Consider the following 26,807-nt stretch of genomic DNA (forward strand, 5'->3'; position numbering starts at 1 on the left):
AGCTGCTATTCTGAGAAATATGAGACAAAGTCCCTCCATTCTCAAGAATGATTATGAGGCAAAACAACAATGTTTTATGAAGTAAAAGGGTGCCACCAACTCTTCTGTTTCTCATAGCCCTATTTGATTTAATTTGTTTTTTTTCAAGGGCCTTTAAAGAAAATATATTATTCAGTGATAAATATTAATTAAAATGGTTAACATAATTGACTTTGGTTCTTCTATGATCAAAATCAGAGTAAATGCATCTGGTTCAAGTGCAACCAATTTCTAAGTCATGTCTTATTTTCCAAACCAGAGCAAAAAAAGTCCTCCTTGATTTAACTTCACTATCTTGTGTCCTTCCTTCATGGAGTGCTGGATATAATATTCCACAGTAGCCCTGGAGGAAACACAGCCTTCAGCTACAGTTACTTGTAAATGGGAACTGATGACTAACATAGAAAAATTGCACAGCTCCTTTCCCAGGAGGTAGTGGATATCTCAGGATATCTCCACTTAAATGATTGCTGACCTTGAATCTTTTAGTGACATTTAAAAGTATGACAATAGTCTTTGTTACTGGCAATTCCATGCAGAATTCAGTGCAATCCTCTCTAAATCCACTGGCACTCAAGGCAGATACTCGTTGGTCCATGACTCAGCCTCATATTTGCAAGCAGTTCCATGTCTGCATTCCTGAACAGTCAGATGTAATTTCATGGTCAAAAATCCATATGTACCTGGATATAGAGATACAGAATGGGTCCTCAGTCATAGTGAACTTTGTAGGGATGCTACTGTGGTAGGAGGTTTTGTCTATCCAAGGGGAAAGTATATTAATTTTATAATATTCAGAGGACCTGAATGCAGAGGAGTGAGAGGGTGTGAGTGCCAATGTACATTACCATGGTCTTTTATAGACCCATAAATGTGGAAGTAGGTCACAGAACTAATCATTCTGCAGATACATACATGGATAAGCCTGTCAGAGACCAAGAATCTAACAATATTCAAAAGGAATTATAATTAAAAAAATAGTGTGTAGTAGCACTTTTTTAGTGATAGAAACAATTTTTAAGGGGATAAAATATCATACTTAAGGGCTTAATACAGTCTCTAGTGATTAATAATGAAGGTAAGGACTTCATGAGAGTACTTTTTTCCTCAGCTAGGTCTCTTTTATATCTTCCTCTAAAGCACCTTGTTTTGGCCACCCTTTAAGACAGGGTATTTGACCACAGGGATCACACTTTTGGTCTAGTAACTTCTGCATTCTTAAACATTTAGAAAACAAGGTATTTTTTCCAGTTTATAGTATATATTTCTAAAAATAAAATAACCGTTTTTATTGTAGAAGTCTATAGACTTTGTGTCACCAGTGTTTCCTTCTTATTAGTTTACCTTTATATGACATTTCTGTTAGCGTTTATAAGCTCCTGAAAAACCGTTATGAGCTCAGGTTTTTCAGTTTTGTTCCTCATCTATTTTTTGCAGCCCTGCTTCATGTGAGAGATGTGGTCAGTCGTTCCATACGAAAAATGATACAGTAAAACCAAATACCATCACCTCACCCCCTATCTCTAGGTAGCTGTGGTTAAGAAAAACATTCCTTCTTGTAGAATCATGTCTTCATCATAGGAAGTTTGAAATTTGTATTCTCTGCAGCTAAAAGAATACACATCTTCAAATGTTGTGATTTTCTACTTACTGGCAACAGTATACTTTTTAAGTGTAGACGACAAATACTTGTGTCACTCAATTATTTGTGATTACTCCAAGATGCTTTCATCTGATAATGCAAACCACTGTGTTAAATACCTTTCAAATGCATAATGTATGACTTTTCGTCCTAGTGGAAGCTTTTAGGTTTTATGCAGTTCATGAAATGTCCTAATCTGACATAATTGTTCTGGCACCAACAGTTTAAGAGGTACCTCTTTTTTTAGAGGCAGCTCCTAATCTACAGGATGCCTATTCTGATGGAAAAGTACTGTGTGACTTATGGACAGCCTGCTTAGTTACTTCCTTGGAAGTGAAATGGGGACAGGTGGTCTCTCTCACTTGGCATTTCTTCTGGACCTGTCTGCCTTACAGAGTCTGACTGCATCCTGACACTGAGTGAGGATGGCCTGAGTGTTCAGCACAGGAGGAAACCGTAGTCAGCCCACAAGCAGAATGTAATATGTGCGTCAGTGACTAACTAAATGGCATAATGGTGTGGGCCAAACTGGGGCTTATTTTGTAGTGTAATTTATGAACACTTTTAAATTGACTTTATAGAATGTTTCCACTTAAATTCTAGTAATCTGACTGGTCCTTTAAAAAAAAAAAATAAAAACTTATAATTACTGTGGGAAAACCAGCTTGCAGTATATTTCAACAAAAAAAGGTGAATGAGATAAAAACATACTTGTCACATGGATATTTGTACAGAGTTGGTGGACAGAGCTCAATGAATAAAAGGAATACAGGATCAGAGTGAGCTTAATGTAAGGGAGATGGACAATAAAGTTTCCTTGTGGCAATTTTTTTCTCCAGACAGATAAGTGGGAAATTATTTGTCAGTATATGAACATATAGAGTATGGAAACATAGCTACTCTAGGCTTTTAGTCAGTATTTTGAATCCCAAACCCATGGTCTTACTAGAAATTTCATTTCAAATAATCATAGAAATGTCAGTGTTCACCTATCAGGGGCTTGTCTGTCACCTTTCTGCATTTACAAGTGCAGCATTTATCAAACACTGTGTCTCCGAACATGCAATGTGTGGAAGTTTTTCAAATATAAATGTGAATTTTATTGTAACACAGAAGCTAGTATTTTATATCTGCTAAAACAGTTAACACAGAGTAATTACCTGGGATAGTAAAAAAAAATACCATCACTGGAGTTCTTATACTTGTAGGACTTGAGTGATTTGAAATGGTGAAATTTAAGCAAACAAACACTGTATTATACAAGAATTTTACTAAATGTCTTGGCTATGCCAATTTTTCAACCTTTGAAAGACATAAGCATCAACCCTGTAGCTTCTACTTTTTATAGAGAACATTACTGTGGTTATTGAGTTCTTTCTCATGGGAAATGGAATGCATTTTACATGAAAGAATTAGAGTTAAAGAGTATTTAAATTTTTTCCTTTTTTTGATTATCAGAAGGCATATGATTTGATGTGACTTCCAGAAGACATTATTATGCCTTTGCATGTCTCTGATATTCTATATTACTTTGCTATGATAAGTTTTTTGGTAGTTTATCCCACACACAGTTTAATTCAATCATATTTTCACATATGTAATCTGTCCCTTTTAAATCCTGTTTCTATTGCCAGATCCTGTAACTTCTGATAGTTTGTAGCTGTGAGTTATCTGACTTTTTAGTATTGAGAAGAAAGGAAAATGAAAAATGCATGAAAATAGTGGAAGAACTTTGTTGGCAGAAATATGAGTAAGCTTTGACAAAACACTGGGAGGATACTTTGTTGTCAGAGGGGGAGCACGGAGGGAAACTATCAGTTTTGTTATCCATGTATTCAGAAAAGCCTGACTGCTGCAGAGTCACAGGGTTTTTTAAGAATGAAAATTAGGATACTTTTCACCCCCAAAAAGGCGTTGTCAGAAAACCCTCACAGTGTGATACTCACAGGAAAATAAAAACTTCAAATGACTACTAACTTGAAAGGTTTTCAGTGAGAAGAAAGGAAACAGTTGTGATTTTAAAGTACACTGAGATCCACGATTGAGAGTTTAAAGAGTTTTACGATTGCACAGTATCCCTATTCTGTTGAAACTTTGAGATTCAGAATCTTCCTGAGATATACTTTGTCTTCATTGCTTTGCCTAAATTGATTTCAGTGTTTGGTCAGTTGGTTCAAATAAAAATTTTACATTCACACTCCCTTCAGTCACATAATCAGTGTCATCAAAATCTTTCCTGTTTTCCAAGATTAAAAATAATAAATTTCAGAATCTTCACGTATAACTTAGAATCGCTAAATAAAGGGCCATATGTATTAAGCTTAGTAGTTATGTAGGTGTATGTAGTTAGTTTAGCCTTACTTTGTACTTGTGTTTTTCTGAATTATAGTTTTCTACTGAAAATAGAAGTAGACATAGAGTAATTATTTAGAGGAGTGGGCATTGTTCATGGGATCAGTCATAAAGTGTTAGCAGCCTAAAACATAAATCCACAAATATAATGTGTACATTCCTTTACTCTGGACACAACTATACTTTTGTTTCTGTTTCATGGACCTGTTTATATGTTATAAAGAACATCTGATCTGATATGATATAAAATAGTCTTAAATTTTGGAAAAAGGCCTTAAGTCTATTGTGTAGAAACAAAAAGTCTGAATCAACTCTACCCATAGCTTAGGAACATTTATATAGCAATCACATGTTTTTTTCAAGCATGTGATTGCTATATAAATTGTGTCAATACAAGATGAAAGGTCTTTTCATCCACTTACAAAGTACATTTTGCTTTTTAGGAACGGAATGGTACAGAGATAGATTAATGTAAAAATACCTATACACAAAATTTTAAACTATGGATTCCCTTAGATCTCCTCTGTTCCAAGAACATTTCTTTACATGCTCTTAAAAATAGTATTAAGGAGTTTACTGTTTCTTCAGAAATTCAGAGATAAGCTTTATAGGTTTCAGCATCTGCTAATACAACATGAATTTGCTTGGGACAGGATACAAAGGTAAAATGCATCACATTGTCTGATCAGTGCACAATCTTTTTTTTTCCAGAAGGCAGTGCACATCATGTAATTTCAAGGGCATTGGTTGAGCTGTATTCACAGCTGGCAGCAAAACTACTGCCATTTCCTCATCTCATCCCTTTTAGTAGCAATACTATATTAATCCCTTGTAATGGGGATCATCAATAGTCAGTATGATGAAGGCAGGAAAGGAGGATGACTTTATGACTTCACTTGTACTTCATTGGAAGCTGTCCATCATGAAACCTGGTGTAGACAGTCCAGACATGAACATCCAACATTTACTTTAATCCAACAAAAACTTTAAATGCTGCATCTGAAATGCTCAAATGAGGGGAGGTGATATGTTGGCAATTGAAATTTCAACATGATAGTCTATCATTAAAAAATTTCTTTCAGGGCTCTTTGTTTCATGTGTTCTAAACACTCACAGTCACAATGCTTGTTAAAGAATCCACTATTTGGCTAAAAGACGTTTCATAGGGTGATGCTCATGTGGAGAAGAGAATCTCTCAAACAGAATGGTCTGACACTGACTAGTCCTTGCAATTGCATTGTCAGCTGGTTTGGATAAAACTCCCTGAATTGTTTTTTGCCTGTTCACCTCTTCAGCAAATACATGAACTTTTCCCATTTTGCAAGGCTGATTTTGAATGGCAAGGCTGATTTTGGACTACTCTGGGAACTGATGACTAATTATGCTACCTGTGTGCAAAACCACAGCCCTGCTTACTGAGTTATCTTACAATTATATGTAAAATACCAGCCTGAATTTCACCCTCATGTAACAAATTTAACTTGAATTCTTGCCACACACACTGAGTCTTTTCCAACTTTTGGGCTTAACCACTCTCTCTGAAATGCATGTGAATAAGCCACTGAAAGCAGAAATGAAGCAAAGCACTGCAGCTACTGCTTACATAACATGCGTTGTGCAAAAATCCTCAAATTCATTTTCCTGCCCTGCTGGGTCAAGATGAAGAAGCACATATGGTGAGGAAAGCCGCTTGCTGTTGGGAGATCTCTACATTCCCTCTGTAAAGGCAGGAACAATTTAGCCTCATCCCTCACTCTCTTCTGCTAATCTGGCACAAATCAAATGCAAGAGACAGAGAGAGAATGTGGATAAGTGAGAAGATTCAATTTCCTGTCTCATGTGGCTAAACATTTCTTGTTAAGTGTCAGGTTTAGAGCTGAGTAAACAGTGGAATAATATATTTATGGTTCTGTTTATGCGATTTGACTTGTGATTCAGTAAGCATTTCCCCTATTTTCTTACATTTCCGTTACATCTACAAAAAGCTGTAGTTTGGCTTGAAGCATATACATAGAGGATAAATGGGCTTTCAACCCCTCTTTGGCATTCCTGCTTTTTTGTAGATTTTGTATTTTCATGGGAGTGGAGAAAAGCTATAATATGGATAAGAAGAGTGGATTATTGCAAAATATCCTCATTTGTGAAGCAAAATATATGCATAATAATATCGAGCAATAAAAAAAAAATGGCTTGCTTATTTATAAACAATAGAAAAATTATTTGTGAAGAGATCAGTTGTATACCACCTCTTTCCTCAACAGTATGGTGCAAGAGTGCAAGAACTCATCACTTGAGGGCAAATGCCTCATGGAAACATTTGCTTAGCTTTTAACATGCCTTGGAAATATCCAAGGACTGAAAGCCAGAGTGCGACAGTGATTAGTGATCAGCACTGGCAAAGGAAGGTTGAGAATGGTTGCAGAAATAGCAACTAATTGGTAATAAAATGGCAAGAGAAAGGATCTGCAAAATTTGTTAAATACTGTATCTGATTTAGATTTCACTCTTCTTTTTTGCCTTTGAAAGGTAGAAACACAGCTAATATAAACTCTAGAGTTCATATTTGCAGTCCAAAAAGCAAAAAAAAAAAAGTTTTTTCAGGGGTGGGGATAAGAGGCTGTGAAAAAGGACAGGAAATTATTTTTCGTCTTAAAGTGTTCCCATACTTCTCGTCTCTTATTATATCCCTTATTCTGCAGTACTCTTAGCCTTTACCTGAACAGTCTCAGGTCATTAATAATGATTTCATTCACTGCTCCTGTTGGCAAAAATTAGGCCATCCAATCAGTGAAGGCAGGATACTGTGTCAGTGATGCAGGCAATCTGTCAGATAATAACAATCTAAAAATGCTTTCAGAGATAAAGGCAAAAGAGGTTACAAAGGTAGGACACCAGGAAACAAAGTAAGTGTCCTGAGCTAAGGGTTTATTCCAAAAGGCTCAGCAGGGAGACAGTGGCTAGGATCACTTTTGGCTATTAGAGGATTTGTGTAGCTGGTAAATAACAGGGCTTTCCTTTTCATGGGTATTTTATCATGCACTATGTATTATTTTACTTCTTAGTGAAGCTCAGTAGATGGAATGTGATGGGTTTATTGGTGCGTTACACCAGTAATATATTTTAGTTAGAATTGTGGGTCATCTGTTACTTCCATCCAAAATACTGCCTCATATTGTTACAGTCTGTCACAAACACAATTTACACAAACCACTATGGCATAAAAACAATGGTGTACTAAATTTGACTGGACTGTTCTTACTCCAGGCCAGATTATTTATACAGTTATAAAGCTAAATAATTAATAAAATAACAACATGCATCTTACTGCATCGTGTTTATTCTTTCTTTGCTGGTCATGCTGATTTCCAAGAGCATGAAACAACAATCCCCTTCCTTTTGGAAAATTAACATTGTATATGCCTGAAATACAGGCCAGATTTACTAACCTCTGACAAAATAACAGCAACAGCTACTTGGTTCTCCAGGTTTATAGGAATGATAGAAGAAAATACAGTAAAATCTGTCAGGCTAACACAGGGACTGGTGAGGTTCTGCCAGGCAGAATAAAGTATGGACAGCATATGCATATAAAAAGCACTTAGAGTTTACATATGACAAGGCCTAGTTATCTTATTTCCACCACAAATTAAAAAAAAAAAAAAAAAAAGCAGCTTGGCATTTGGTTTCAGCCAACTTTTATGTAGAAGTGGAGTTCCTACACTGACAGGTAAAGAAGAGAGGAACAAGCTGTTGTGTGAACTACACCTTATTACCCCTCCACTGCAGAATAAATAGTCCCATGTAGGAAAATCTTCACATAAAGACTGTGAAATTTCTGATCAAACAGCTAGAAGAAACATTTCCAGTGAACTGTTTTTTTCTGATCAAATTAAAGAGCAGTCCTTAAGGGTACTTTTTTAACCTTCTAGTATATTTTAGTAAGTTAAATACCTTATAGAAGGAAGTAATTGTCAGTTGCTCCTCTGATCATTAATAGTAGCATTCTTAGGCCATATCTACAAAGACTCGCAAAAAAATCTGGAGAGCAGAAAAGAAAATAAACCAACCCATATTCACATACCAAACCTGACTAACATAGTTACACTGGCAAAATCCCAATATGTAGTTATGCCAAAAGAGGAAAGCTAATGTTAGTTTTTCATCTGTTGTTCAGTGAAGTGATGTAACTGTGCTGGCAGGAGAGCATCTCTTCTTGGCATACACTGAGGGGCTTTGACAACACAACCCCAAAAGTCTGGCTACTTGCAGAGGCTTTTTAGTTTAGACAACTTTTAATTTTACATTGAAAATGGGTGATCTGGCAAGATAAATCATTTAAATCAGAATAGCCCAAGAAAGCAGTTAGGCAACCAACAAAGTTTCTTGTCTGGCCACCATTTTGCGGGCTGCAGGCTGCAGTCCAGCCTATTGAATCATGTTCACTGGAAGGGAAACAAATAGGCCATCTCATTATTTTAAAAGAACAAGGAGTGTTGGTTCCGATATTTAGATGCATTGGAACTATAACTAACAAATCTAGGGATGGTTCTTTTTTTTACTGACAGAAAATCAGTATTTATTAGCTAGTAATTGTGTGGTCATGTTCCATTTGGCATGCAACTGTTCTTTGTCGTTTTGTTATACAATGACAGATATTGATTATAGTTTAAAAGTAGAAAATACAGAAGTGCCTTTTAAAATTTATTTTAAAGAAGATGAAGGAAAACTACCTTTTAGTTCTTTCACCTAATTGAGTTGGTTTACCTCCAGAGGTGGAATGTCCTATTTAATCATTACAGTAACTATGCAACAACAATCTGGATATATGGGAATATAAACCAAAGGGATATTCTGTTTAAAACATTGGCAACGTCCTAAAATATGCAATCTGTTGAATTCTAGGTTGGCTTTGAGCAGTGGATGCATGGTACTGAAGAAAAGGCTTTACTTTTTAGTAATAAGTAACATTTATAAAATACCTTGAGGACTAGAACCCCTTAATCTGTGTAAAGTAGTCGAGTAAAATATACCATAAAAAATACAGATTATTAATTGAATTGATGGAAATCCCACATATTTTGCACATATTTCACCATATTTTACCATCTCACTTTGTATACTAATTTGTTATTGGTATCATTGTTATTTAGGTTATTTAAATATCTATAATGTGCAAATTGGACCACACTGAATCAAGTTAAAGCAAATTAAAATATGTTTGCTATCTCAGTCTTCTTTATTTGTTCAAGAAGACAGAACAAGGAAGGTCGAAATGTCAAGCATATACCATGGAAAGAAAAATAGTAATAAAATCATTAGGTAGTTCAGTAACACTACTCAATTTTTTTATTACAGATAATTCAGCAACCCTTCTTAATTATTACTCCAACTACTATAGGACCTGTGAAGTAATACCTCCTAATTATAACTAGTACTATTATATGGTTTGTGGTGATACCTTTGGTTTCCCCATTTTCATATAAGTAACGGGGTAGTATTCAATTTTAAGAACAATTTTAAAAGCTGAAAAAAAATCAGATATATATGCAGGCCAATTTGTCTTTGGTCCCTGGGAAAGCCATGAAAAAAGCCCTCTTGGAAGACATTTCTGGGCATGTGAAGGAGAAAAATGTGACTAGAAACAGTCAGCATACCTGACCAACCTGATTGCCTTCTTTGATGAGACATCTGGGTTTATGGATGAGGGGAGGGCTAGGAATATTACTTTTAGCAAGACTTTTTACACTGTGTCTTGCAATATTTTGATTCCTAAGTTTAGGATGTTATAGTCTCAGTGGGTGTACAATGAATTAGGTGAGAGTCAGTTTAGATGATGGTGATCAAAGGGTCATGGGTCTATATCATGATCTACTTGGAGATAACAGGAGGTCTGTTCTGGGACTGATCCAGTTTAGCATCTTCACAAATGACCAAATATTAGATGGTACAAAATTGGGTTTAAATGGTTGACAACCTTGCTAAACAAAAGGACATGGACACCTAGATAGGATGGAGGAAAGAGCCAATAGGAACCACATAAAATTTGTCAAGACAGGATGCAAAATTTGTCACCTGGAAAGGTAAAGACCATACAATGGTACAGAGTGAAAATTGACTGGCTGGGGAGAAACTCTGTGGAAGAGGCTGCAGGGGCCTCACAGACATCAAACTGAGCATGAGTTAAGAGAGCCATGAGCGCCAACAGGGTCATGAGCCTCCTGGGCTCTATTAACAGAAGCAGATAGATAGATTGAGGGAAAGGATTATCTCTTTCTACCTAGCTCTCATTAGGTGACATCTGAAATACTGACCTCACTGTACAAGACACACCTCAACAGACTGGAGCAAGTTCATCACGAGACCAAAGTGATGGTTGGTGGCTGAAGCACTTGCTCTGTGAGGAGAGACTAAAGAAGTTGGACTTGTTCAGCCTCAAGCAGAGACAGCTTTGGACAGACTGAACAGCAGCCCCCAGTGCCTACATGGTGGTCACTGAGAGAATGGAATAAAGGTCTTCATGGTGTGGGTGGTAGGAGAGAAGGAAACCCTGGGCATAAATTGAAATAAAAGTAATTTGTCTGGATAAAAAGGAAAAATGTTTTTCCTTCTGAAGGCAGACGAGTGCAATAGGTCGCCCAGAGAGGTTGTGCAGTCTCTCTTTATCTTTGGGCATTTGAAAGACTTAACTGTATAAAGACCTGAGTCACTGGTTCTGACTGCACAGCTGACCCTGCTTTGCGGAAAATGTGGGAGTAGAGGCCCAAGATCCCTTCTACCCGGAACTAACTGTACCTATAAATGAAACAAAGTCTTATGTAGTCAAATTATTCAGCTGAACTGATTTGGATTTTTGTGTGTTTTTTTGGATTTGCAGATTGTTCCTGATCTGGTACAAAAACTCTTTCACACTGAGAAGTCACAAGGGACTCATCACATGAGGGATGAGCCATTTCCCTCTCAGCAGTAATGCTGACACCATTGTATAATACAGTAGATCAAAGAGTATTGCAGCTGTTAAAAAGTTAAGAGATGATTTTACATCAATTTGCCATGGTTGAGGCCAACATGACAATTTGATAAGTTTAGAGTTCAAATTTGAACAGCAGGAAACTGAAATCTCTTGGTGCCTATACTTCACATTCTGCTTGAATCTATGTCTGTTCTTTCCTTGTAGACAATATCTTTTCAGGCTGGCAACAAGTATCTGTCCTAATCTTGCGGCTGTTGATAACAATGACTATATAGGAAGCATCCCAGCTTTCTAAAGGGAAATTGTGTTCTGTGTAGAGAGAAGATCATAGCAAGAGTAGATGGATGGGTAAACATCCCAGTGCACTTTGTATGATTGGCTGCATTTGGGAGAGTAACATAAAAGTTTGGGTCATTCATATTTCCCCTGGGGATGCTACAGCCAAGGCATACTAGAGTCAGGTCTGAATCTCTTTGAATTTATACACATCTACTGCTGCACACCTTATACACATAAGTTGCTATCTCCTGGCATTGCTCCCAGAAAAGTTAAAGTGTTAGGTTTTATTTCAGGATTAAAATACTTGACAGTTAGGAATGACAGAGGGAAAGTAAATGTTGGATGTTGACATCAGAGATATTCTAATGCTGAATCTAGGAAAGATGCAGTAGTACCTATTGTAATAGGTAATTGATACTGTAGCTGGTGAGGGTGCAAATGGATAAATAATTGTCAATAATAATATATAAGAAATGTAGAAGGACCACACTCTATTCACTGTGTTATTATGCAGGATGAAACTTAACCAGAGGAAGTTGCACTTACATTTAAAAAAAAAAAAAAAAATTCACCCTGAACACAGGAATAGCAAAAAGAAGGTGAATGATAGAAAGATGGGTGGGTAAGGGGGCAGGGGCAGGTGTGTGTGTCTTCACTTCTCTGCCAGATGGACCTCTAAGATCATACTGTACATTTCTGTGGGAGGCAGCACAGAGCATATCATGTTTATCATGCAACATAACCTCTTTCAAAAGTCTTATTTGAAAAGACTTATTTTGAAAAGTCCTATTTTGAAAGGTTTTTACGGAGGACTTTGAAAGGGCTGCAGGCTAATTGCCGCACAGAATGTATTGTGTTTAGCATGCGACATACCCTCTGCAATGAAGCTGGGAACTTGGCACCTGATTCTAAAATCCTGTTCAGGTTAGTGGGTGTTTCTTCCTGCTCCAGAGTGAGGTAGGGAATTCACAATGGTCTTCTTCAGGGAATGAATCTAACAGAAACTCTAAAGTGGAGCAATGTCACAATGAATTACAGAACAAAAAAATCAGAGGGACACCAAGGCAGCTAAACACACATGTGAGACCTTTGGAGATTAGTAGCAAAAAGGAGGAAATGTTCAGATTTTTAAGTCTAAGTTTGGCCACTAGTACTGCAGTTTAGTTAATTTATTTTTGTTTTCAATAGTATAAGTTTTGATTAATTCACCACTTGGGGTAATTCAGTGTAAATTCACTGAAACCGAGAAATCAGTGGATTCATCTGGCTGCCATTAAATTTATTCTGACATAAGGAATGGACATAGCAAACATTTCTAGAAAAGGCTAGTACTTGAGTACAGCCGTTGTAAGATCTCTGATCACAAATTTCAATTGAAATGCTTGCTAAGGGCTGCAGGGACATGTTTGAGTGTTTGTTTTTCTTTTTGTCATTCCATTTTAGCTGCTTCCTTGCTCATTACACTGTTCCCATTAGCATAATGTATTGATTGTGTTTGCACAGCTTTTCCTGCCAAAGGCTGCCCTGCAGTTGTAGAGCCATTGGGGTAACCAGCTGTTACTTATTTAAGCTTCCATCATTTTGTATGACAGAGTAACTTAATTATGCCCTGCTTGAAGATGCTAAATAAAATTATCTTCTGAACATGTGTACTTCACTTAATATTTGTCTCTATCAGGTACTTAAACTCTGACACTCAAGCTATGTGCACTAAATAAATAAACACATTTTAAAACTAAACCTAGTAGTAAGTTAATTATTACAGAGTTAGAGGTTGTTTTGCAGTATTTCTAGAGCACAGCTATCTCTTTACCTCAGGTATAATGCATATTTTAAAGACTTCAGAAAAAAAAGAAACTAAAATGCAGTTAGTAGCATAATAAAACAGGAATTGAAGTTAACCTTCTTTATATTTTATGATTATAGGAAATAGATCTTTACTCAGTATTGGGAATTTTAAAAAGACAGTATTGCAATAGTCTTATGTACTTCAAACCTGGACAAGAAAAAATTGCTTTCACAACAATATATTCTAGTTATAAGAATGTGTTAGTCAACATCAATGGTCTCTCTGTGGATTAGAAAAACATTTAGTATTTATTTTAATCCTGGAGTATGAAATAAATTCAGGCCATACTTTTTTGTTTTTCCAGGTAGCATCTTTTCTTAGTTCGCCATGGGCAGTTTTATTTCTTTCCCTTTTTCATCACTAGACAATTATGCATATGAAAGCAACAATTTTGGGGTTGACAACTGGGTCCTTGAGTTTTAAGTGTTCCAGAATGCACCTCCCATATTTTCAAATGGCCTATAATTGAAAATGTTTGAATCTACCTTAATTAATTTTAAATAGTTGTCCACCTGCCACATTTGGAAGTTGATTTAGCCTAGGGTAAATACAATCTGCATTCAAAGTAAATAGCTGAAGACTGAATTAATAATAAACAACTTATATAAATTATATTTTGCTAAAAATTATAAAAGTGCAAAAATAAAATTATTCTCTAAATTGTACAGCATCTTGATGGATAGGTCTAAGTTGTGAAAATTAGAATGCATTTGATGAAAGAGAGTTTTAATTTTCTAAGTATTTGAAAGTAATATGAAAGTTCTTTGAAGGCTTTTTGGAAATCTTATGATAAAAGAATAGTTTTTATCAAATAAAATCGAAAATAAGGTTTTGTAGAGTACCCAGCTGCTGCTTGATAAATACAAGGGGTGTTTTTTGTTACTAGGAAAAGTCTGGGGACCTTGTATTGACCTGTCATTGTGGGCATTTGGGATATATTTTGGCTTATATCCTGTCACAACCTTGTGTTGGTTGTGATAATGGTTGTCCAGCAGTTGGGAGACTGCTGACTAACTTGTTTCAGATTAGCTTGGTGAACTGTACATGGTAAAGATCTAACAAACTTGTGAAACCACTCAGTAACAAAGTAACTGGGACTTAATTGTAATCAGTAAGCAGTTAATGGGTGGAGATAGACTGTAGATGAGACCTCATTTTTAAAAAAGACCAAATAACACACAGTGTTAGGAAATGTGTGAATATAACCTCAGCCAGATCCAAGACTAAGGGGAATGGAGCATCAGACATCAATAATAAGCACCTCCTCCTGGTGAAGGAACTTGGGATACTGACAATTTTCCCTTTGGTTAGCTCTGTTGATCAGAGCTTGGTGCTAATAACACCTAGGTTGTGGATTTGATCCTTGAATGGGCCATTCACTTAAGAGCTGGACTTGATGATCCTTGTGAGTTCCTTTCAGCTCTTAGTATTCTGTGAAATCCAATTTATCTTGTGAGGGGCTGAATTTATTGGCCTTAGGAACCAGAGGAGTAGGGAGGGGGTGTTTATCACTGGAGAAAAGGGATTAATTCTCAAAAGTTTATCTGTATTCAGATTAAGTTACATTATTAATGAGATTTTCCTGTAATAATTACATAATCCGAAAAGCTGGTATAATTGTAACTGGATTAATAATAAGATTTGCTATGGTTTTGAGTAGACTGTTGAGATATTAATTAGTTAAATAGTAAATTCTTTGCTTGGCTTTTTGTCAATTGGAAAATCTTAAGTGTGACACAATATACCAAAAAATTCTATGTTATGTTGAAGATTCAATTAATATATAAATAGATATTACTATTAAACAATCTCCTTTCTCAGTTTTTCCATGCAGCAGACTTTTCCCAACATGTTTATTGACTATTTTTTACTTGTATTTGAAGATGGCTTAGCTTAGCTTTACAAATTGTGAGTACTAAATTTCTACTTGAGCTTTTGGAGCTCAGTACTCCTGAATATCAGGACTGACATACGCACTACAAAAGACGTGGTAGAGATTGGTCTTTGGTCACTTACTCACTATTGTAGCTCTATTTATAGTAAGTAAGGCTGATGAGAAGTATGATTCACAATGGACTTTAAAAACCATAAAAAAATAAATTTTGTGCTGTAGTATATGTAAGCTATAAGACAGTGTGATATTTAACATATCTTATGAGAAGAAAAAAGAATCAATTTATGTATTGATATTTTAAATTACTTTGAAGATCTGCTAGGCAGTGCACAGGATGGACAACAGTAAAGAAACAGACTTTAGTTTATTACTAGTTTATTATAAAATATTGTAATAAATGCTGCAGATGAACTAAAGCTGAACATTTCCTTCCCTTCCAAAATGTTGCTCATTCCAAATGAGCAGAATGTTAAACAATGCAACACTTCTTTGTCTGATCTTCCCCAACTTTTGTCACAGAACAGCATAATTTCTGGTGCCAGTGTTCTGTGATGTTATCTGTAAAACCACAGACTATGTCTACAGGTGCTACATGTGAACAGAAAGCTTTTTCAAATTTAGCAGTTACAGAAGAGCTACAGCATCTGAAACTGGCATACTGAAAGAAGCAAAGGGAAGAGAAGAGAAAAAAAACCCTTAAGAATTGAAATAGGAAAAAAAATTATTTTTTTTTTTGGATTTCATGGTAAGAGGTGATATTTGCCAATAGAAATTACAATTGGCATTATTGTCTATCATGTTGAGAAAGTACCATGTTGCTATGAATCATAGAATCATACAAATATTTAGGTTGGAAGGCACCTTTAAAAATCGTCTTATTCCAAACCCCTTGCCATAGGCAGGGACACCTTCCACTGGACCAGGTTGATGAGGGCCCCATCCAGCCTGGCCTTGAACGCTTATGGGCATGGGACAGCCAAAACTTCTCTGGGCAATCTGTTACAGTGTCTCAACCTCATTGTAAAAGATTTTTTCCAAATGTCTAAGCTATATCTACCCTCTTTCAGGATAAAACTGTTACCCCTTTTCCTGTCACTACAGGCCTTGGTAAAAAGTCTCTTCTCTGCCTCTCTTATAACCTCCCTTTATATGTTGAAAGGCTGCAGGTCCTCAGAGCCTTCCCTTTACAGCACAGGGAACATGGCTATGAATGCTTTCAGTGTTTTCCTGAGAAAAGACTCATGTTTTCTCCACCATAAACAGAGAGGGACCATTTTGCTGTCTTGCCCAATCTGAGGGATGCCTGTAGATAGATGACATTTTATGATGTATCATTTATTTCCTGGATATAAATGATCTGGTAAAGGCTTCTAACACCTGAGAGCGAAGGCAAAAAAGCTATTGGGAAACAAAGCTTTCTGCAGTTCTGGTCTTATAATATCAAACTGTCTGAAGGAGCTGAGAAGATTCACATAAGAGACATAAAAAAATTGGTAATAAATATAAAGGAAAAATTAAATCATAATTCAATGTTTTTCTCTGTTACTAGCATTGTGGGATATGTTCAAGAGTGCCTGTCTGTGTATATCTGTCTCAGCAGGATGGTTCCAACTTCAGTGTTTGATACCAAGGCTATTGCTATAGCCTGTGGAGAAATGTGCTTCTGAAAAGAAAATTGTATAGAATTAGCCAATGAGAATCATTAGACCAGCTGTGTCTTTTTAAGCATCCGTTTCTTTTTGGACTGCAAGTAGCTGAGTTGACTCTACACTAGGCACGCGTATAGCTTGAGGTGCACAAAGAGTTCCCTCTGGTTTAGCACTTCACTGACTGCTGGACTTGTTCATCTGTGTTACAACTACTTGCAGTTCAGAGAGCTTGCAACAAGGTGGTGCAAATTTAAAATTTACTTAAGGGATCACAAGAGCCATATCTCCTACCTTTCCAGGATATACTATCAAAACAGATTAGGGAAGACACTGGTTGAGAGGTACTCTCTATTTGACCTACTGAAACTGAGTAGAAAAGAAAAATAAATGGGATGAGAAAATCAGCAATTCTGGAGAGAGCCTGGATATAATCTTATGTGTGAAAATAGGGGAGGACTTAAACCAAGGAAGCAATCTGGACAGAGTTGTAACATTACCACTATTTTTGTTCTCCTCTAGTGAAAGGGGTTGCTTTGTTATGAACTTTGCCTCAGCAAGCACCAGACTGATGAGATACTACTGGGAGGTTGGGGGATATTTTATTTCCAAGCAGTGAAGCCTAGCTAAGACATAGTCATGCAGCTATCTGCACTGAGACAATTTGGTGCATGCACCTGCTTTGATGAATAGAAATTTTTCAGGTTACTAGGGATGCAGTTCAGTTTCAAGTACTTTCAAATTGGAGAACTCATGAGAGTATCTGTGTTTTAATAAAATAGCATCTTTCAAAATAAGCCACAATATTTCCTGTGTAACATTTCAAGTTTCTAAGTAGAAAGAATGAGATACATAGTCCTAGAATCAATGGTAGAAGATAGAAAATCCCTAAATATCCACACAGCCATTTTCTAATTTAGCTGCTGAGGTTATATTACCAAGCTTTTGGGATCCTTCTGATGAGGAAAGGGTCCAGGTCATTTGTGGGATAGATAGATCACGTGTCTGAGTGGGGATCTACATTTTTTGCATGAGAGACAGCCTATTGTGAGGAATTCTTTGTGCAGGTTAAAAACTGTACATAAGAGATCCTGTATCAGTTCTGAGGTGAGATTGAGGTGGGAGATGGAGACAGGAAGATATTTAGGTATCAAGTTTTTCCCCATAGTATAAAGGGTTTTTTTTTCTTTTGCTACCAATATTTTAGTTTTCTGACTTATATTTTTTGACTGTCAAGAACAAGGAGAATAGATATAGCAGTCTTTGTTGCATATGTGAAAGGTATTACTGGACAAAAAGTTTGTAGTTCAGAAGGGATCTTGGTGTGAGGAGTGAAGAAATTCATTTCTGTGTAACTATGAATCATTTTGAGAAAGGAACCTTTATTCTCTTGTAACTTTGAGTGAGCTACCACTGTGAGACACATGAAAAATTATTCAGACCTCATATCTTATTAAACTGAACTACTTTTGTTGCTCCTTGATTTTTAGAGCAGCTAATTCTGTAAAAGTTACAGGTAGTTATGTTCCCAGAATACTAAAAGTACCCAGAATGCACAGCCATAAAACATCATTGTCCTCTTGTCAGGGATAAAACAAGGGAAGAGTCAGACAAAAGTCAAACCAAGTATGTGGTAGGTATCCTGTTTGCTAGACTTGTGCTTCATCAGGCTTCAAGAATGGAGAAGGATTAAATGCAGATGTTCCTGTCCTATAAATAGACTCTTAATTTGCAAATAACCACTTAAAAAAGAAGTAGGTCTCATTGCAATAAGGCAAGGGGTAATGGTTTCAAACTAAAAGAGGGTAGATTAAGACTAGATTTTTTTTTTTTTTTTTTTTTTTTTTTTAATGATGAACTTGGTGAAGCACTGGAACAGTTTACCCAGAAAGTTGGTAGATGTCCCATGCCTGGAAACCTTTAAGATCAGGTTGGATGGGGCTCTGAGCAACCTAATATGGTTGAAGATGTCCCTGCTCACTGCAGGGGGACTGAACTAGATGACCTTCAAAGGTCACGTCTAATCTAAACTATTCTATGATTACAGTAGGAAAAGAAATCAGACCATCATTGACAACTCAATCAGTCTCCATGTACACAGTTCATTACCATATAAAGTCAGACTGAGGTACACACCCCACACAATGTGTACATGTGTTCAAAACCCTCATCTCAAAGCCTAGCAAGTTTCTTGAAGCCCTTCTTTCTCATTGGCTTCATTAAAGGGTAAGTAGTATGGGTGATCCATGATCATCAGGATCCCTAAAACTGAACCCTCTAAAGACTATATTCACCATTTGAAAACTGTCCTGTCCAAAAACTCCCAGCTCACTCTGGTTTAAATGTTTCAATAATTAAATGTTTCAAAAAGTGGCTGGTTCAAAAACACAGCAGTCATTAGAAAAAAAAAAAAAAACAAACACTGCAGAAGAACTGTAATGGCCAACATGAAACTAAGATTTGGGTTTTTTAAAATAGCTTGTTGTGCTAGTCATCAATTAAATTCATAGAAAATAGATGTAATGAAATACCTCATGCAAAATACCTTCACTATGTGTTGAAATCCATTGGCTCTTATTTTTTCCATGCGTGTATAATTAGATTTAGAGTTGTTTCACTTCTGAAGCTTAATTGAATGTAAATCTCTAAGCAGATGTTGACATACTAAGATAAGGCTCTTCAGTATTTCACAGAATCACAGAATATGCTGAATTCGAAGGGACCCACAAGGATCATCAAGTCCAACTCTTAGCCCTGCACAGGACCATCCACAATAGTCACACCATGTGACTGAGAGTATCATTCAAGTCTTCTTGAACTCTGTCAGACTTAGTACTGTGACTACTTCCCCAAGGAGCCTCTTCCAGTGCCCAATAACCTTTTGGGTGAAGAACCTTTCTCTAATATTCAGCCTAAACCTTCTGTCACTGATTACCACAGAGAAGAGATCAGTGTCTACCCCTTCTCTTCCCCTCATGAGGAAGTTGCAACTGCAATGAGGTCTCCCCTCAGTTTCCTCTTCCCCAGGCTGAGCAAACCAAGTGACCTCAGCCACTCCTCATATGGCTTCCCCCCAAGGCCCTTCACTATCTTCATTGCCCTTCTTCGGACACTCTCTAATAGCTTAACATCTTCTTTTTATTGCAGTGACCAAGGTCCCTGAGATCTACTATAAGATATAGATTTGTTGTAATATGACTATTAAATAATGTATGTATTTTACCTATAACATTCAGAGGTACTTTATGCTTTCTATAATCTCACTTTATACTGAACCATGACAGAAGACAAGCCTTACAGGTAGGGTACTTGATAAGGAAAAAAAAAAATACAAATCTAAAGGCCAGTTTTTGTTACAGAATCCATGGGTGAGGCTTAGCTGGCCACTTAAGTGCCATGACATGGGTTTTAAAAATTGTAAGACTTCAAAAAGAAATTTTTTATGCTTTTGCTTTTGGACACCAGTTAATGCAATGCTTAACCCTAAAAACCACTACTGTACCAGTTTAATTGGAGATTTGGTTCAGAGGGAAATTAATGTGTTGGTGGTGCTTTCTGCATGTTAACATGCATTTGCACACAGATCCTTCCACAGAACTAAAAAAAAAAACTTGGTTGTTAATGTAACCATGTAAGGTTTTCATTAGAAATGTTCATATACAATATAGCTCAAGCTCTGATTTCAGTCTCACCACTGTCATTTTGGAGATTGAAGGGAATAGAACTATTTCACTGGTGTGAGAAAAGACTGTATTGTATTTATTTCCTCAAGTATTGTCTTGGTGTATTATGGAAATGAAGGAATGTGTTGCTCCTATAACTTTCCTCGGCACAACAGAAAGACAGTCCTAATTGTCTTTTCAGTCTGGTGCTGTCCCTGAAAGTGGGTTCAGCTTCTTACAAATTTTGAAAGACTGTTAGTCTTTTCTTAAAGAGTAGATTGGTCAATCCCTGCTTTTATTTGATAGTATTTGGCAGTTTTCTATACAAATATAAAGTTACTTTATAAGATGGTTCAGAGTCTATGCTTTTTTTTCATACCTAACATTGCTTTAAGTGGAAGAGAACAGTTTGTTTTGATCTCTAAGGAGGAAGTATGTAATGGAAAAACTTTGTAGGCTGAAAGACATTAAAAATGATCAACTGTAATTGTGACTGCAAAACAGTTTATTATATCTCTACTTTTCTGCCAAGGGCCAAGTCACCCAAGGGCACTTCATAAAAACTGATGATCTAAAGCTGACATTGCAGACAGACTTACCACCTTATCTCCAGTTTAATGTGATAGTATTGGCCAGTGCTTAAAATCATGCCTGACAACAATGTCAGTGAATCATCTGCCAAGGTACTGAGCAGGTTTTACTTCAGTATCTTTCTCAGTATAACAAGGATTACTGAGAGATTTCCTACTTAAAACAGAACTGGGAAGTGTTTTTTCATAATATGGCTAATAAAATATAATTTCCTAAGGAAAAAAAAAGTTGAGCAGAATTACAATTATTATTTATAATATACTATCTGAATATTTCTTCAAGTAGAAACATCTCTGTGCTGTTCTTATGGAATGATCATTGTCATCTTCTTTTATGAGATTAGGGAAGACTAGAGTTACCTTCTTTCTGTAGGTGATAATGAACAATAGATAGATTTGCTCAGAAATGCCAGGTTTTTCCTTTGTATCTATAGGGAACTGAGATCCTCTGTGATGTAATTTCATGGTTCCTCAATTTTCTGATTTCCTAGTTAGGGCTATGACATATTAAGAAGTTTATTGTGTGCCAACAGAGCATTGTGATTAGAATTCAAAAGTAGAGTGGAAATGTAAAAAAAAAAAACCACAAAAAACCAAACCAAATAAACTCAAGAATATTCAAGTATCAGTATGAAGAAATTATTATATTTTCCGAGTTTGAAACTCGAAGAATATATCAAAGATTTTGTTAGATTCTGCTTTATGCTGCTATCAGTTGAGCCATCTTGCACACGCTGTTGAATCACCGCATGTCATATTCTGTCTTTTAAAGTTGGTGATACACAGCTAACCCTATTGTCAATCCTCTTTTCTTGTCCAGGCATACTCTTTCTTTTCTAAAGCTATGTTTGCTACAGCATCTTAGTTACTTTTATGAGAATGAAGTTTTGGGAATATTATGTTGTTTCTATCACCTACTCTTAAGGTTATAAAACCAACATGAAACAGACATGCTCAGCTACAATTAATAGCAACCAAAGCCAAGAGTCTTTCTGATGCATGTTCCCTTTCCACCTGTTACTTTTAAGATAATTACTTCGTTTTCCTTATATTAAATCAACATAACAATGATTTTTATGTTGTTGTTTCTTTCCTTTCCCAGATGTACATCCAGACAACAACACTTACTATCTCCATGAGTTTAAGTGCTTCTGTGTCTCTGGGCATGCTCTACATGCCCAAGGTTTATATTATCATTTTTCATCCAGAGCAGAATGTTCAAAAACGGAAGCGGAGCTTCAAGGCTGTAGTGACAGCTGCTACAATGCAAAGCAAACTGACCCAAAAAGGAAATGACAGACCAAATGGCGAGGTCAAGACTGAACTGTGTGAAAGTCTTGAAACGAACAGTAAGTCATCTGTAGACTTTCCCATGGTCAAAAGTGGCAGCACATCATAATAGATGTACGTTCACAAGAATGCACTTTCTTTTAATAATAAACTTCATTATTTCTGTTGCTTGTTCTGCATGAATCCAGAGATGTGTCAGAAGTCATGTACTGCTAAATACAGGAATGTCTCAAGTTGTTTCAAAGAATTTGATTTTCAAGGAGGCTAGTAAAGAAATAAAAAAGCACAAGCAGATTTTGAAAAGCCACATCTTTCAAAAATAATTTGTTTTAGCTAGTGCTAATTTGATGTGTTGTGCATTGCTGTGCCAGTTGTGATATGTCCTGACAGTTCATGAGGTGTATTTATGGTCATCACTGTATATTCAAAACTCAAAACCTGTTGAAAAAAAGTATAATGGAAACAGTTAACATTGTTTTTATTTTGCAGTTAGATATGGAAGTGAAAATAATGCTTTTTACCTTTCCACTCAAATTTGTTGACTTGTTCATTTATCACAACTCATGACTAACACTTCCCAGAATACTGCCTCCCATCCAGGTTTTTCTTGTGGTCTTACTCATCTTGGTACAAAATGGTGATAATTCATATAAAAATCATTACATGTTCTGATATGCCACTGGTTTGTAATGGGAAAAAAATTCTTTCCCATGTCAGGAAAGTTCTTGAATCTTGCTACATCTCTAAGTTGCTCTGGAATAGAAGAAAACAGAGTTTATAGCTTCCATTCTACCACATAACATACCATCTTATAAACTGGACTTCATAACAACAATAATAATCAAATATGAACAGAACCATTAACTTTACCCCCAGTGCTTAGCAATGTAAAATTGTTTTCTGTTGAGCAGTTAGGGTCACATGGGATGGACAGCAGCTGTTATAGTTAGGTTTTTCAGTCATTTTACTAGATATGATATGGTTTATTTTCAATTTTTTTATTAAGTTGTGATGATGTTGACAGATGATTAAATAGTACTATTTTGGTTTAGCACATTAAAACAAGGCAGTACCGAATTTTCAGGAAAATATTCTACTGATTTATGAAAATTGAACCCCTCCACTGAATTCAATCAGAGTTTTCCAGATTGAAAAGGCTATATAATATTCCATAAGTTTACCATACTATAGTTGCTGGTGTATGAAGGATACTGAATACAAACTATTTCACTTGAAAAACTCATGACCCTTCAAAAACCTTTAAACCTTTAAACGGCTAGAGTGAGCTATGGATTTATACAGATTCAGATTGTGACAAATAACAAAGGACAAAAAAAAGGGCATAGAAATTCTTTGTGGATCAGATAAGAGTGCAGGTATATGAAGAACTCAATAATTTAACAAATCTTCAAGAAGTCACCAATAGAAAACTTTTGCTGAGTGTGTGAATTTATGAACTTCTGAGGAAAGGACAAAGGAGGGTTTTCACAGTAGGGTGAGAAAGAGCATTAATAAGAAAGTCTTGGATATCTGATGTTTATCTACTTTACCTAATTAAGAAATGCTCTGTCTGATATTCCTTAAACTATGATTATGCATAAGTCATGGCAACAGCTGCTATTGAAAGCAGGTCTGATTCTCCAGTAGTATGTGTATGCAGGGCAATTCTTATTTACTGTGCTCTAAACATGATTTTAACAGTAACAGGTCTACATAATCCCAAGCTCACTAGGAGTATATCCTGACTAGGCTTTTATCCAGGCACCATAATGCTTCATAGGCAAAAATTCGGAGTCAAGTCATTTGCACTCCAGAGAGCTCTCCCTATGTAATTGAGCTCTAGGCCTCAAGGGGGAGGGGGGGTCTTCCTCTTCCACAAAATAGTTATCAAAAGCTTTTGAGGTTGCTGTGAATTGCTAGTGCACAATGCCACATAAGTCCTTTTCACTAGGCCAATGGGAACAACTTCTTGACATGGCAAAATTTCTTCTTTCACTGACTCCATGTGAGATAGATCTTTCTTTGCAGTGATAGTATATGAGGCTGATTGCAAAATATCAGTCTACTCCTAGGATACCAGAAGTGGGTAGTTTTTCCACTATTTACCAAGAACAAATACTGGTAGTGATAGCAACACCGTAACTAGGTGAGAAATAGGGTGAGACAGTCAGATAGTTCCTTTTTCTTCCCATCCAGAGACAACTCTATCTAGTGTGTCCTCTTCCATATAACACACTTTATTCTATGTTGTCCCCCACATGAATACATACATTCATGATTTTGTTTTGTTAGGTTTTGTTTGTTTGGTTTGGGGGCTTCTATTGTTTTTGTTTGGGTTCTTTGGGGTTTTGTTTGTTTGGTTGGTTGGTTGGTTGGTTTTTGTGGAAATACATTCATATTCAGTGGAAAACAAATTGTTTCTGGGAAACAGGATGAAAATAACCATCCAGGTGCAATTACAGAAGGCATAGCAATGACAAGTGCTTTAAATGTATATATGTCAGATCAGAATAATCATTCTGAATTGTTTTAGATACTTTTTTTTTTTTCTTTTTGTCTTGTTCCAACAGCAAAGTAGTAACTGGAGCTATAAAAGAGTGTTAATTCCCAGAAATATTTTGAGCCAAGTCAGTTACTTTTTCTGGCCATCTATGCTTGCCAAATGTGGTTCATGTTATTGCTGTGAAATGCTAACAGTCTTCAAGAGCAGGACACCAGCTGCTGAAGCTTTCAGATCCCCAAAGAGGAACTCTAGGCTTATTCCACTGAACTATAAAGATATGTGCAATGTTTATCAAGTGAAAAAAACAAACATTGTTCAGAGATGAGATTAGATTTAATGCATTTCAAACTACTACCTACACTAACTTCCTGTGCTGTCATTTTTTAAAGTAACAGCACTCAGAATTCAAAAGGATAATTTTTTTATTGATAAATTCTAGATTAATTATGTTAAAACTATTTAATTCTCAGCTATACAACAAAATCACAAAAATTTAACAAGTTACTCTATATCAGCTGAGGCATAGCTAGTAGTGTTTTTGTATTTGGAGCTTCTTGCAAATATCCTCAGATAATTCAGCTTACTGAGATGTGATAAATCTGATTATGTTATGTTGCTGTGGGCTAAAAACATGCACATGTAAAGTTATCACAGAACTCAGCTCATACAAGATAATGTGGTAAATTAGCTTAACCTGATCATGTATCTGAGCCTATTTTTAGGGAAAGGGAAAAAAAAAAGCTCTGATCCTTTTGTCCTTTTGTTCCCAAGTGTGCAGAGTTTGCAGATGTGCGTTTATTTGTTATTTCATAGCTGGGAACAAAATCCTTTTATGCTTTAAAAACTTTGTGCCATTTCAGCAGTCCTGCGTTATTTTCAGTAGGAACTTAACGGGCCAAAGGAAAAATAGAATCCTCTGAGAAATCCAGCTGTGGGAGCATGGGAGAGTTCAGATGGGAGCAGTACATCCCATCTGAAAGATCTGGAAGATGTAAATGAGGCTATATTTGCTTCAAGTATCCCAATACATGTAAATAAAGCTATTTCATGTTGGTGCTTAAATACTATGATTGATTACGTGAACAACTTCCTTCATGTGCCAAAAGTAATCCTTTCATGAATTAGCTTTTCCAAACACAAAGTACTAGAGCTACCTGTGCAAATAAAAGTAAGAAACACTACATTTTGAAACTTTCTTTTGATTATTCATTCTTCTATATACCTTCTTAGGAAACAAAGTTTATAGTGATATGTGAATTATAATGGTTCTGCTGTGTCTTAAAAAAATTATACATGCAGTATTAGAATCAAACTGCTCAGAAAACCAAAGAAAACTTAGTTATTTATAGTAACCACTACTATCTTGCATCAATTTTAATGATCTTTTATTTAGTTTAATCTTTGATGCAGAAGAGAAAAACTGTCATCACTTAGTTTCTGTAGTCTGTTCTTCACAAATGTTGAGATTGTTGGGCTGAATTTAGGAGTTAGCAAGAAGAATGCTTTTCCTATCTATCTCAGCAGAAAACAAGAAGCTGAAGGAAGGAAGGAAGGTATTCAAATAGAATTTTTGAATCTATAGATGAGGAAACTTTTTTGCCATCAAATTATTTTCATCTTGCCATCTGAATTCTTCACTATCATACGCAGAACATGTCTGTACCAGATGGAATATAAAACATATTTAGAAAGCCAAATTCCTCTTTATGCAGTCTAACACAGACCTTATTATAGAGACAAAAAAGAGACTCAGTCCCCCAGCAGTCTGATTTTCCATGTACTCGACTGATATAAAATTAGAGAATTAACTATAAGACATAATGTCACCACTTCCATCCTCCCACTGTTACATTAACCTTGAGTGATATCACTTGAGTCATATTTTTATAGCATATTTTTAATATTTTTATAGCAAAAGGGTAAGATGTAAGGGCTAGAACCTCACACAGACTTTCATTAAAAAAATCAATTTCTCATGTTTACAATAGTAAAGGTGTTTAACTTTCTAAACATATTGCCTCATTCTGAACAAGGGGTATCAGCTTTGCTCAAAAGAAGACATGATCAGCTGACCATCAATAAAAGGGGACC

General features: G+C 36.0%; 1 protein-coding gene across 4 annotated transcripts in view; it reads left to right on the top strand.

The window, feature by feature from the left end:
- Positions 1 to 26,807, top strand: part of GRM8 (glutamate metabotropic receptor 8) — a 328,287-nt gene that overhangs the window by 299,797 nt on the left and 1,683 nt on the right. For 3 of the 4 annotated variants that reach the window (XM_027882705.1, XM_027882707.1, XM_027882706.1), the window contains one exon: positions 22,026 to 22,272. In XM_027882705.1, the coding sequence (XP_027738506.1) occupies positions 22,026 to 22,272 (247 nt within the window). Of the gene's footprint in view, positions 1 to 22,025; positions 22,328 to 26,807 lie in introns of all 4 variants that reach the window. The other variant, XM_027882708.1, reaches the window with a different exon arrangement.

This window comes from Empidonax traillii, unplaced genomic scaffold (assembly GCF_003031625.1).
Source record: "Empidonax traillii isolate 1590-97213 ecotype Southwest subspecies unplaced genomic scaffold, ASM303162v1 scaffold110:size1153230, whole genome shotgun sequence".
NCBI lineage: Eukaryota > Metazoa > Chordata > Aves > Passeriformes > Tyrannidae > Empidonax > Empidonax traillii.